Source organism: Pteronotus mesoamericanus, unplaced genomic scaffold (assembly GCF_021234165.1).
Source record: "Pteronotus mesoamericanus isolate MK-2021 breed Mesoamerican mustached bat unplaced genomic scaffold, CSHL_Meso_final contig_220, whole genome shotgun sequence".
In the NCBI taxonomy this organism is placed as follows: domain Eukaryota; kingdom Metazoa; phylum Chordata; class Mammalia; order Chiroptera; family Mormoopidae; genus Pteronotus; species Pteronotus mesoamericanus.
In genome coordinates, this window is record NW_026555091.1 from 8,645,106 (window position 1) to 8,658,356 (window position 13,251).

At 57.8% G+C, this 13,251-nt stretch overlaps 1 protein-coding gene across 1 annotated transcript in view; it reads right to left on the minus strand.

Moving 5' to 3' along the window:
* Window positions 1-1,584: 1,584 nt before the first annotated feature.
* VWC2 (von Willebrand factor C domain containing 2) overlaps window positions 1,585-13,251 on the minus strand; it is a 43,725-nt gene continuing 32,058 nt past the window's right edge. Inside the window, exon 3 of the mRNA XM_054571282.1 lies at window positions 1,585-2,025. Within this exon, the coding sequence (XP_054427257.1) occupies window positions 1,874-2,025 (152 nt within the window). The 3' untranslated portion in view covers window positions 1,585-1,873. The remainder of the gene's footprint in view (window positions 2,026-13,251) is intronic.

The window sequence follows — 13,251 nt, forward strand, 5'->3', positions numbered from 1 at the left end:
GACTGGGATTGGAACCCAGCCTCCAGAGGCCGAAGTCTTCGCTGCTCATGACTTAGAGCAAAGAGATGGCCCGTGCCCGCCAAGGAAATGCTTGACACCCACGGTACAAGGGCGCCCCGGCCTCTGTTTCTGGTGACGTGACGTGATGCTCGGCCATGGACTGAGGTCCATGCCGGCTGTAGGGGCCCCTCCCTGCCCCCCCCCGCCCCGCCCCACCCCCGCCCCGCCACCGCCTGCTGGTGCAGACCCACCTGCCCAACCAGCGCGCGCTCCGCCCTCTATCCTGTTTCCAGCGTGGGCTTCCCCTTCTCCGTTTCTCTCCTCACTTCCAGGTGCCTTTCACAGCGCGTGCGCGACCTCCCACCCGGCAGGCGAGCCGGGGGAGCGGTGGCGGGCTCTTCCCTGGCCTGCTCTGCGGAGGAAATCGATGTCGTCTGTAAACTCGTAGGCCCCGCTCTCGCTGTAGGAAGTACATGTCATTGTTCTCAGTCTATAGAAACTATGATGCATACGCATCGTAAGCGCTAACCCTCTAGGGCAGCGTCCCCGCGGAGGTCTGCTGAAATGAAGACAGAAGCGGTGATTGTTCATCCGTCTGGTACCTTGGAAAGCATCACACACGTATGTGCTGTTAGAGGTGCTAGCGACCCACTCCCCACGGGGGCTGGGCCAGTGCAGAGTCATCCCTTTGCAGAAGGTTGTCACCAAGAACACCTGCCGGTCGGCAGTGGGGAGGCGGCTGCTGCCGGGCACCCTCCGATCCCAGGAGCGAGCATCCGGAAAGCCGCCCCCCGCCCCCGCCGGGGGTACTAGGCCACCCTCCCCTGAGTGTTTTCCTGAAAATGAGTGCCGTCCTGACACACTGGAGGGAAACACGGCTTCGTCCCCGGCTGTGGAGTGGTGACTGGCACAGGCGCCCGTCACGCGGGGTGGACGGTCCGGCCGAGGAGACACGCCCCCTGCGGAGGGGGCTGGGGCTATGGTTGCACACTCAGGCCGAGGCACAGACTCACCGGGGAGCTCGTCTGCCTTAACTCACCCCAGACAAGCAAGGGGACCCCAATTTTGCCGCGGCCCCTGCCTGATGGCACCGTGGGGTCCAGCCCACCTGACCCCGGTCTGGGGACAACTTATAGTGAGGGTGCGGAGAGACAGTGATGCCAGTGAACACAACACACACTCGTGTCCATCCCACTGGGGGCATCGGGCGGAAGGAAACGCGCCCCGTGGTTATCTCGCGGCCCCACGGCCCCAGCGCCGGAGCGCGGAGGTGACGGGCGGGAAGTGGCTGGCGCGAGGGGACACTGTGTCCACGTGGGTCAGGTTGGATCTTCAGGGAGAGACGCTGCATCCATCTGTGAAAGGAAACAGAACTCGGGCAGGATTTCAGGAGCAATCAGTCCGTTATTTCGTGATCCATCAGGGGCGCACGGTCCCGAGGTGGGAAGGGACTCAGCCACACCAGCGTCACCTGACGGGGTCAGGACCGAAAAAGACACCAGGTCCACGGTGAGGACGGTTAACAGCACAGCATCTTTAATCGGTATCTATAGAAAACACCTGTGTAAGCTCTCTAACAGCGATTATAGAAACACAGTTCATATATGACAGTGCACGGGAGGGTACTTACTGTGAAAATAGCACATTTATTTAGAGCGGGGCCGGACGCCCCCAGTTCTCGCGGAGCTTTTGAAATATATGCATTTCCTTCTCTTGGGGTAACCGTTACCAAGAGAAGCCAAAGTACTGGCAATGTTCCGTTAGCCCCCAGCCAAAGTCTTCTCCTTCCGGGCGGCCTCTCCCAGGGTCTGGCGGCGCGGCCGCAGCAGGGGAGCGCCCCGCAGGAGAGGTCGGCGCGGCGCGCGGCCTGGGTCTACATCTGCCGGCACTCGTGCCGCGTGCAGGTGGCCTGCCGCTCGATGCGCCACGTGCCCTCCTCGTAGGTGCAGTGGCAGACGGTGCACTCGTCCGTCTTCACCTCCCTCCCTGCCGGGATGACCGCCGTCTCCGCGAAGCAGTTCGGCCCTGCAAGGCAGAGACAGGTTTCAGGGCACGTGTGTGGGGAGGCGCGCCGCGCGTGCGGGGAGCACATAGCCCGGCAGTCCCCGCTTCATTCGCTCTGGCAGGAAGGACGGTGGGAAAGTCACCGTTTGAGTAGCGGGAAGCTCTCACACTCTTTCTGAAATGGAACCAATGGTATTTAAAAATGTTACTACACCTGACACCTCTGTCATTTTCACTAGAAGATGATCCCATCTGGGGGCCTCCCCCGGAGGCCACATCTGCAATCATTTGAGTTGATGAATTCTAAATCATTAGAAAAAAACACAACCGTGACTTTGAAAGAACCACCCTATTCCACGTGGCCCTTTGCGGAGCGCGAGCTGAGCCAGCTGCCGGAAGCAGCCTATAACCTCTCAGGTCCACCGCACTCAGCGTGGCTCTGACAACGCAGAACAGTCCCCTGCGCGGCCCCGGACGCGTGGCCGCCGTCCGTCCCCAGAGCTCCTGGCTGCCGGGTTTGGAAATTTGCTCTGGTAACGAATTCCCGGGCGATGCCACCACCCCCGCTCTGGGGGCCGCACGTTGAGGAGCCCCGTCTGCCACGCACCTTCTTCCGTGCCCGTCCTCGGGGACCTCAGAGATCCTCGGTCGGCATCCACGGGCAGCTTCTCAGCCAGCCCAGGCGCCGCCCCACACATGACCCGAGGTCAAGGTCAAGGACACCAGGCCCCCGGCGTCACACAGACTTCCAACGGGTCGAGACGAACAGTTCCATGCCGTGGCGGCACAGGATGCGAACCCGGCGCCGCCCGCGAGCCTCCCTCTCACATGCAGCCCCGCCTTCACTGCGGCCGAAACAAGGGCTCAGCCGGCGACGGAGCAGAGCGCGCCCCTTCGCCCCTCCCTCCCTACCTCCGCTTGTCAAGTCCTGGACAGCGTGGCGGAGGACCTCGTGGTGGTGACCTTCCCACGACTATGGAGGATACTCTCACAAACAGTCACTGACACCTTGTGGACATTGATGTCCCACAGAACAGTGTTGGAAAAATGAGGTCCCCCCACTAACAGCGATTTTGGCAGTTAAGGAGCAGAATCTGCCTGCCCCCTGTGCTGAGCTTCGGCCACGGAAATGGTGCCAAGGGGAACCAGTGAGCGGCTGGGAGGCTCGGACTGGGGGCCGGGGGAGGCCCGGGGTTTCCCATGTGCCCTGTCCCCTGAAGCCACAGCCACGTGCAGGGTGCTGGCGGCCGCTCCTGCTGCCCAGCTCCCCCTAATTCTGCAGAAAGCGGCCATTCAGCAGGAAAACTCTGCAGCCGCCCAGCGTCCCGGGGAATAAACGCGGCTGAGTGCCTTTGAACCCTCCAAACTGCCACCAGGAGTTGGGCAGAGTTGCCCTGACGGAGCAGGTTGGAAGCACCACGCCGGTGGACACAGACTTTGTGTCTGGAGTTGACGCTCAGGGTCGTGTCAGGCGCCTCAGATGTGAAGGTTGCGCAAATAAAGCAACTCCACACCTGTAATTAAGAGAATCGTTTGCAAGCTAATTATGCCATATTTATTCACGCCAAATAAAGCTGTGTTGACAGGTAATGACTGAATGCAGACACAAGCTGTCAGGAAAAGGGAGGCGGCAGGGCAGTCTTAAAATTGGACAAAATGTTGAGGCTTATGGAAAAAAACAAAAAAACTTCTTGCCCTGGCTCCGGGAGCTGCCCTTGGCAAATGCTAGATGGTTTTTCCAAAGACATACTTCACTGAAGCACCAAGTAAAACACGAGTTACCAAGAAAGCGTGTCTGCGAATACCCTGAGAACGGTCTTGCATTTAGACATGCGTGTGTCTTCAAAGAGCCTTTGCATCCCTTTCATTATTTTTTGAATTTTGGGAGGCAGGTGCGGTCCCACTCCACAGACGTGGGAACGGAGGCTCAAGGATGTGACAGAAAAGGTATCAAGTCTTTCTCGTTTGTGATGTAATTTCGCTTTAACCCAATCCGTGCTGCCGTAGGCAGTGGGCAGCCCGAATCTGCTCGGTACCAGCCCGTTCCCTCCAGTTCCGGCTGATGGACAGCATGTGCTGGGACCAGGCGTCAGGTTTGCAGGGTCCGGAGCTCGGAGACCGCGGTCCCCAGGCTTTCCCCACCCTCGGGTCAGCACCGGCACCCCCTCAGCGCCTTCTGTGGCCCCTCATCCCTTCATTTAAACAATGAGTGTAAGTACCAGCAGAGGGCGCACTCCCGAGCGTGGCGCATGGCTTCCTGGCTGTGCTCTGCAGCGCCCCGGGGTGGCCTGACGCCACCCGCCCCCACCCCACTTCCTTTGCTCCCTTGTAGCACCTGGCTGTGCTGGTACCAAATCCTGACATGAAATGAATCTGGGAGCACACAGCCTTTCTCGTTTTCTCACGTCTTCCTTTCTAGCAATCTTCAGGAGCCACAAACCTTTAAATGTTTATTGTAGCGACATTTGGTCACTACCATTTCCCTGTGGAATTATTAAAGGACGTGGGCAAACAAGGTCTAAACCCCCTCCCAGGGAGCCGGCTACGACGGAAGGCTTCCCTCACCCACACCCCGTGTGCGCTGGGCGCTGAGGAGACTGCCTGGCACACTTGGGGAGCGCTGGGCGTGGCCATTTAAGTTTCACGAGCCACCTGTCGTTCTTCTTCCAGTGGCAATTAGCAGCCTCTTAGCAACGAGGGGCCACAGAAGGGCTTCCGGACCACTCCACCCTCCGAGAGAAAGGGGCTTTGCTTCTCCTCCCGACTCGGCACTGCACCGGGGCGCCCACGTCTCTGGGTGTTCCCCTGGGTCCCCTGAGCCACCAGCAGGTCCTGATCAATCAGCAGAGGTCGGTTTCCGCCTGAGCCCGCTGTTCAAGCACGCGGCCCGCAGGTGGCGCCGCTGTCCGGGTCGCGACCACAGCTGCTCATTTGGGAGTCGGGGCAAAGGAAGGGGGCGGTCGGCCCGTGGGGAGAGGCCCAGGCGCCAGAGGCTGTGCTGCACCAGGCCCTGGAGGGAGGCATCTGGGGCACAGACTCCCCGAGCCGCGGGTCTGGAGCAGCGTGGCCCGGTGCCTGCAGGTGACGGCGCTGCGCCTCAGGATGCGCCCCTTAACCTGCAAACCAGGTCCCACCCTTTCCACCCCGAAGCGGAAGCCTCCAGCCGTCCGAGCGGGACCCACCGCTGCGGCCGCGCCGGCTCTGCTCCCGGCCCCGCCTCGCCGCGTTTAAGGCCATCGCGAGGGCCCGGTCCAGAAGCGGGCCGCGGTGCTCCCGAAGTCCGCGGTGGCACCTGTCACTGCAGCCGCCGCTGCCTGCGGCGAGGCTGGGACGGGGTCTGCGAGGGTCCTCGCCCCACCCACCGACACAGCACGGGGCTGGGGCGGGGCCCCATCGGCCGGGACGCAGGCCCGGGACCGGCCGCCCGCCTGGCAGAGGCCCTGCGGTGCCGCCCTGCGTCCTGGCTCCTGGGACTTAGGCAGCGCCCAGGGCCCTGCGGGAGCGCCTCCTGGAGGTGGGCGGGGCATTGTCATACGTGAACCAGCCCATCCGGAGCCCGCGCCCCTTGCTTCCTCTGTGGGGCTCTCACTGGCCACTGTCCCCCGTCCCCACCACCCCAGGGGCGGGGGCCACACAGCAGGGACAGGCCCCGCGCCCCAGCCCCCACCGGCGCGGTTCCGACCGGCCAAACCCAAGCTCTAATCAAAACCGCCTCGAAGCTTTGCGACCAAATTCACACGGTGAAACTTCCTCTATTTCCACATCTCTGTGGGCACCGCTCACGCTGGGTTTGCACAACTAATTCCATCATCTCCTTATTTAGTCCCAATAATATTAATGACAGTTCGTATCAAGTGTATAGACTAATCCCAGTTTAACAAAGAAAAAGGGCCTTAAACTCACACAGGACCAGAGGCGACCGACCAGAAGGGCTCCTGCAGGCAGCGGCGTGGAGTCACTTCACGGCAGCAGGTGTCACGGGGAACCCTTCCCAAGGTTCATATCCTAACTTCTGTTTTGTCCTCACATCTCTAAGTTTTCCGGTTCCTTCCTTTATCGACTTGTCTGACCTATCCTACCGAGCAAGCACTCACTTAAAAATAAAAGACGTTTGCGGCAGGTGTGGCTTGTTTGGACTCTAAGTGAAAGCAGATGGGTCGGGTATTTTTAGGCTTCTTGCCTTTTCCTGAGGGATGGGATTCTCACGCGAGCTCTGCTGCTGCGGGCCCCTTGCTCGCTGTGCCACGCGCCAACACTCGGCGTGCCTTTACCGCGTGCTGGTACGATGCTCATGATGTCGCTTAAACGAGTGGACTCTTAAAATGTTCTCCTCGGAAGCCCTGCTTATTTTATGATCGGTCAGGGTGTTCACACGGCCGTGGTGACCACCGAGGACTCATCTATTAACAGGAGAGGAGCCCCCGGCAGGCAAGCTCGCCCACCCGAGGATTTGGAGAGCGGAACACGCGTTTCCCACAGGAACAGGCTCTGTGAGACGCAGCTCTGCAGACGCCGGCCCACGGTCGGCCAGTGACCGGCGGCCGGCGGCCGGGGGACAGCAGGCTGTGCGGTGTCGGTCCCTATGGCGGAGCCTTCTGCTGAGGCCTGTGGACCACTCCTGCTGGGAGGTCTGAGGGAAGAAGCTTTGTGTCCACGTGTCTTCAGGACATTTGTTACTGGCGGTCAGGTTTCCGGATGCACGGCCATGGTAGAGCTCTGAGGCAGGGAGCTTCTAAAAACAAGACGCCTGCTCCGCTGGGTCTAAGCGGGGGTTGCCTGATGCCCACAGCTGCGTCCACTGTCGGAGCTTCCCACAGGCAGCGTTGGGGATGCCCCCGCAGCCTACGTTCTCCAAGGTTCTGGAACATGCTGGCGATACTAACAGTCTGTGCTTAGTATCCGAAGAAACATGTCTTTGTCTACAAGCCAGGTTAGGAAAGCAGCTCCAAGACCGACTGCACCCGGACAGGGGGCAGCCGCTCCTGGCAGGCGATGGGGCGGGATGGGAGGAAGATTCCTAGGCTCAGGTGGTCCACAGGGTGGTGAAGAGAAACGGCCCCGCCCCCACCCCGCAGGGGAAAGGGGGGCCCCGGTGCCTGGGGCCTCGGCCTGGGGAGACGGGACTTGGCCTCAGAATCGCTCATTTGGGGAAACAGCCATAGACTTGGCCTCAAAGCCACTATGCCTGCTTTGGATGTTCTAACTTGAGTTTCTAGAAACCTGGGCTTCACCGGTCGAGCCCCAGCGTCAGACCTGAGTTCCGGCCGGAGGCCCCTCCTCGGCGGGAGGTGGCTCTGTCCCCGAGGGCCTGCCCGGCCAGGATCGGCCGCCACTGGCGCCCACGCAACGTGTGCCACCCGGGCCTCCTAACACCCGGCACCACGCAGAGACCTGTGGGGTCAGGAAAAGACCCCAGAGCCCCCTTCCCCAGCCAGCCCAGGGACCCCCAGACCATCCCCAGGGGTACGTGGCCCACATGCCGGCCTCCCTCTGCTTCAGTCCCAGGAGTGCGAAGCAGCCTTCCTTCAAACAAGAACAGGGTGGGATTCCGGCATTTCTGTTCCGAAGGAACAGGCCTCTCTCCCCTCCAGTTCTGAAGCCTCCCCGCGCGTGGACAGACACGCGTGCCCGTGCTTCCTGCGAGTGAGCATTGGGCCACGTGCAAACACCGCCCGGTGTCCTGCCTCACTGAGCTCAGGCGGCCAACACAAAATGTCACCACCTGAGGGGCAGGGACAGCAGAAATGCTTTCATCACAGATCTGGAGGCAGTGCGGGGGTGGGGAGGGGGGCGGGCCACGAGCGGGGTGACTGCTGTTCCGCTTCTGGTGACGGCCCTGTGCCTGGCCTGCTGCGCCCACACCCAGTGACGACAGCCTCCTCTGGGCTGCCTCTGGCTGGCTCCCCATCCCCTGCAGGAGGACCGAGAGGCACCCCGGGGTCTCCGGCCCTGCGCCCGCGGCTGCGGTGCCTCTGGCACGGGGAGGGAGCCGCACGTCTGGGACTCGCTCTGAGCTCCTGGAATGGCCCCCCCGCCGAGCGCTGAGGCGCACTAGCCCAGCCTCGTGCACCGCAGCTCCAGGGAGGTTTGTGAGCTTTATGCTTGTAATTTCTGTGGCTTTCAAAGATTTTTTTTTTTCATGTTCCATCATAAGGACTAAAGGGAATATTTCACTTGGGCCTCAGAAGAAGGAGTAAATGGGCTCCTTCTAAGGAACACGTTTTCTTTGCTTATTAGCACCATGGATCAGGGAAGGGATTAGATGTCTCCCCTTGGCTACTAGAAAACGCAAAACAAAATTTGCATTTCATCTCTAATAAGTGGATGTGACCTTCAGGGTCCTGACCTTGCTACTGGATTTACCATTTTTTCTCTGCCCTCTCAAATTGCTTCGCATTTAAATTGTAAATATCTTCACAGTCTGTATCTTGCGTGAGCCTTGTCAAGCCTTTTGCAAACAAAGTGGGCGCAGCAGATGAAACTCCTCCGGGCATGCGTGCTGACAGGTCTTCAGAGAACCCCCGGGGCGCCAGCGGTTTCCCGAGCAGGAGTGCAGCTCCGGTCGGGAGGGCTGGGCCCTTGTCCAGGGCTCTGCCCGCCCCCGCGCCCCGCACAGCGGGTGAAGGGCCGTTCTTCCTTTTTAGCTGGTAAGAGGGGCCCCAAAGCCCTCCCGTGTCCCGGGGACACCGTGTTCTCCCCTGGCAAGGGGAACACACAGTTGAGGTTACTCACTGTGATTGGTTTCCTGGCACTTAATAACAGGTTTTGCAAAAGACAGACACATTTCCAGCAATTAATCCAAAAATGTCTAAATGTAATTAAGTTTGATTATACAAGGCGGTGCGCGCCGTGTTTGCCTGGCCCACCAGGCCCGCAGAGCTCCGTGCATTTAAATCTCCCCTCGTTGAAGATCGCAGCTGCGGCTCTCAATTTAAAGTCCTCACGTCTCTGTGGAATATGTTTAATAAAAATGTTTGGAAAGAACTGGGTCACTTTTGTTAAGGTTCTCAGTTCAGTTCAATAGTTGCCACATATTATCAGTAAAGCCAATTTTTAATGTCACACAAAGCAAAAGACTTAGACTTCAAGCACTAAAATTTCAAGTAATTATTGACTATATTCTTTAGCAACAAACTGTGCACACATTCTCATGTCTTTTGAAATTTTGTTCAAGGGCAAACAAAGGTAGCATGGCCTGAATTCTCGCTGAGAAGTTTATTTCCTAGACAGAGAGATACGGGTTTGGTCTCCTTTCCAGAGCGCATTTGCATCTATTCCTTCCATGTATGGAAATCTTGAAAGGTTTTGCCAGACCCCGGGAAGGTTTGTATGAACTCTACACACACCCAAGTCAAGGGTTTGAATAAAAGCCATAGGGGAAAAAGGAAACAAACATTCAGTGTAAACATATTAATGAAAGCCATCAACCCACACATTTATGTCTTATTTTTCTTCAGTTTTTTCTTGCCAGTTTGGTTTTATAGATATAAATGCGAATCTTGAGATATTTGAATAAAATATTCCATCCAGATTAAGTGCGATGGCTTGATGCCATATTGGATTAATCCAGGAACAGTATCCCAGCTTTCGGTTAAACTCGAAACGAAAACAGATGACCTAACAAAGCCCCTCTCCCCTCCCCCCGCCCTTGTCACCTACAAGCCACCACTTAGCCGCCAGGAATCGATAGCCTGGAGGCTGTATTTTCTGGGGAAACAATTTAAATTACCTTCAATTTCTTACATAAGGAATTCAGTCATGATGTCACGGCAAAGGCTTCAATTCTATTGTTCCTTCTGGTTTAAAAGATAATGGTCATTATAGCAAATAAAAAGAAATAGGTAAAAAAGAATTGAAATATGAATAACTTTCCAAGTTGCACAATTAACGGCAGTAGTTTGTGTCTGTGCCTCCACTGCCCATAAATAACCGAATAGCCTACTTTGTTACATTTTCTAGTTGGTCGTTCCTGGTGTTTAGGAACGCACATGATTGTGTTATATCTGTTTGATGCTAATGATTGTGTTATATCTGTTTAATGAACTCTCTTCTTAGTTCTAAGGGTTCATCTATAGACTCTTGGGATTTTCTCCATCCTGTCTTCTGGAACAAAACTTTCTCCATCTTCAAATTCTTATTTCTTTCATATGTACTCCTTGACTCATTGTATATATTAGGTAGAATTGAATAAAGTGTTGAATTTTAAACAATGGCGAGAATGGTTATTCTTCCTTTTTTCTTGAAGAGAATCTGCTCCATGTTTCTCCTTGAAATGAATTCGCTTTAAGTTTTGTTCACTTTCAGGCCCCATTCACACCCTCATACGCTGCATTTCTTCTTGTTTGTGACGATTTTCTACTTTCTAGTCATGAATGCGGACAGAATTTCGCCTGCTATTTCTTTTGAGCATTTGGAAAAAATCCCACATTCTTCATTTAACAGGCCTGCGCGATCGATGGCTCAGCCGCCCGTCCCGTCTGGCCCGCCTTGGCGTCACGGGCAAACGGCCCTCCTCCCAGTGCGCTCTTGCTCCGTGCCCACGGATTTGGTGGACAGTGTTTTATTTAGCAATTGTTTTAGTTAGGTGTGGGAGACTAAATCACAGGCACTGTCTTTTTGCAAGGATTTTTTTTTCCTTTGGCCCATAAAGAGTGGGGAGAGTTCTATCCTTTTTTTTTAAAAAAAGCAAGGGACCCCTGCTTCTTGAAGTTTGGTGACACCTTCCTGCAAAACAACCTGTACCTGTTTTTGTGAGCAGACTTCAAAAAATTAAATCTGTTAAGACTTTAATTTTCTCTCTTGAGCCAATTTTGGAAATTTCTATTTCTCAAAAACTGTCAATTCTGCTTAGGTTCAATGTTTCTTGCACAAAATTATTCATTCTATTATTTTTCTCAATTGTACAGAACTTCCCTTATAATTGCCGCCAGCCCTCAGATCTTCGTCCTCCTAAATACCCCTTGCTTGTCTCTTTTTCCCTTGTCTCATGCTCATTCTTGCGAGTTTTTTTTATCATTTTTAATGATGCCTTATCGTCAGTGGGGCGCTCCGTTTCCCGCGATTCTCCGTTGCAGTCTGTGGAAAAGCCGCCACGCAGTGCCTCGGGCTTCCGTCCACAGGAGCCTGCAGACTGGTGCGAGCGTGCGCACTCGGCTCTCCCAGGCAGCGCCACGGGCTTCCGGAGCCCTGTCCTGGGAGCCTGGGCCGGGCCGCCCCCCAGCCCCCGACACCAGGCGGTCCCCAGGGCCACCCAGCCGCTGAAGGCTCTGCTGAGTCTCTGCTGGAGAAACCACAACGGAGCTCATCACTGCCTGGTTCCAACCGATGTAGCCAAACGGTCACCTGTAATAGTGAATCAGCGCTCTTCTGTCCTTTCCCGTTTCTCTGCAGCCTGTCCCCTCTCTGTCCCCACTGCTCACTTGCCCCTGTGCTCCGTCTGTTCACCCTTTGGGCACCGCCCTTGCCGCGCCTGGAGCTGGGGCTGAGCTCCATCTGCACTGGGCTCCCTCCCGACTGCAGGGTCAGAAGGGAGCCGGCCAAGCGTCCAGCGCAGCTGTTCACCGACAGGCTCTAACCCCGAGTTTTACGCTCCTACCCCAACTTCCGTGATCACACATGGTCCACACTCAACATTTCCCTCCGTGGACGTCCTAGATCCTCAGACACACACACCACCAACAGCGAAGCTGCCTGTCCCCACGTGGGATCGCCACGCCGGTCCCTGCGTCTCCAGCCAGCCCCTCACGCCCAGAGTCACCGTGGCATTAACCATTCCATGTTACTCTCGTGTTTACTTCTGTCCATTTCTAGGGCCTGAGGGACTTTGCCTGCTTTGTGTAGTTGGTTCAAAAACAAAACAAGCCATGTGTGTATATATTTGCCCTGTGGTTTAGATGCGCAATAGGAGGGTTTTCAGGAACCTCGGCTCCGTCTGTCTTTCCTAGTGACACTTAATTATACAGGACAGACACTGACACGTAGTAGGCCTAGCGAATCGATGGGGTACCCGGCTTTCTCACGGCCTTGCCGCCCGGCTCTATGTCATAGAACCAGGGCCTCCCCCCGAGCGCCGCGCCTCGTTTCCGGCCTGGGATCCTTAGCGTGTGGTGGACACACTCTGCCCAGATCCACACTCCTTCTAATTGAAAGGTTTCCCTCCCACTGAGCCCCGCCAGGCGGCTGCCGCAGGCCGACCGCGATGTCCGCCCCCAGGCCCACGGAGCCCGTAAGACGTCAGGCAGCAGAGCGAACAGCCCGGCTCAAGGATCGGAGAGGACCTTTGGGAAATAAGCCGCCCCCTCCCACCCAAACCCTGCGCGCCAGCCCGGGCGCCCGGGCGCCCCGGCTCACCTTGGCCAACCAATAGCTTCACCCGAGACGCGAGGGCCGCCTCTGGCCCCGGACTCGATGACCCAAAGGTCACTTCCACAGGCACCTCTCTGGTCCGGCCGACCTCCGAACCCCAGACTCCCGCCACCTACTTGACCAGTCACCGGACCCCCAGTGGGCTCATAAAGCTTAGCACACCCGCGGCTGGACCCCCACACGCCCCCGCCGTCGCGCTCGGCCTGCCCACGTCCTTCCCAGCGCCCTCCGTGCCACCTGGGCGGCCCCGGCCCCGGCCCCTGCCCAGCCGTCGCGGGCCTCGGGCCCCGCCTGCCCAGCGCGGCCCCTTGTGCCGGAGCCCGGCCACCCACGCTCCTGGGCTCTGCGCAGCTCCAGCTCCCGCCAGGCACGGGCGACCGGGGCGATTCTGGAAGCATCCGTCTCCGTGAGGCGCTGTCAGAGTGCGGCCTCCTCGGGGCTGGGCCAATGTCTGCCCTGTCGCCCTTGATCCGAGGCCGCAGGAGCCTCGTGGCCGCTCGGCAAGCGCCCGAGGGGAGCTCAAGGGCCGCTGGGAAGCACGCTGTCCAGAAGCTAATGAGGCTTGAGAAACCTCAGCGACATGAATTCTGTCCGAAGGTCAAGGACTCCCCCCAGCACACACACCGCCTTTTGTGTTCAGAAGAGCATCGCCCTCCCCCGCGGGACACGGGGGGACGCGCGGGCGCCTCCTCGCTCCCCTGGGCCCGGCTGCCAACTCTCTGACGCCTGTGTTTTTCCTCATCAGTGATTAACTGAATTTTTCATCCCCCCTGGGGAACGAGAGCGCAACGCGGGCCAAGTTCCCTCCGGGCCCCGGCCCCCTGGGGCGTCCTCGGCCTGCGGAGCCCGGCACGGCCCGGCCCGGGACGGGGGGCCCGTGCC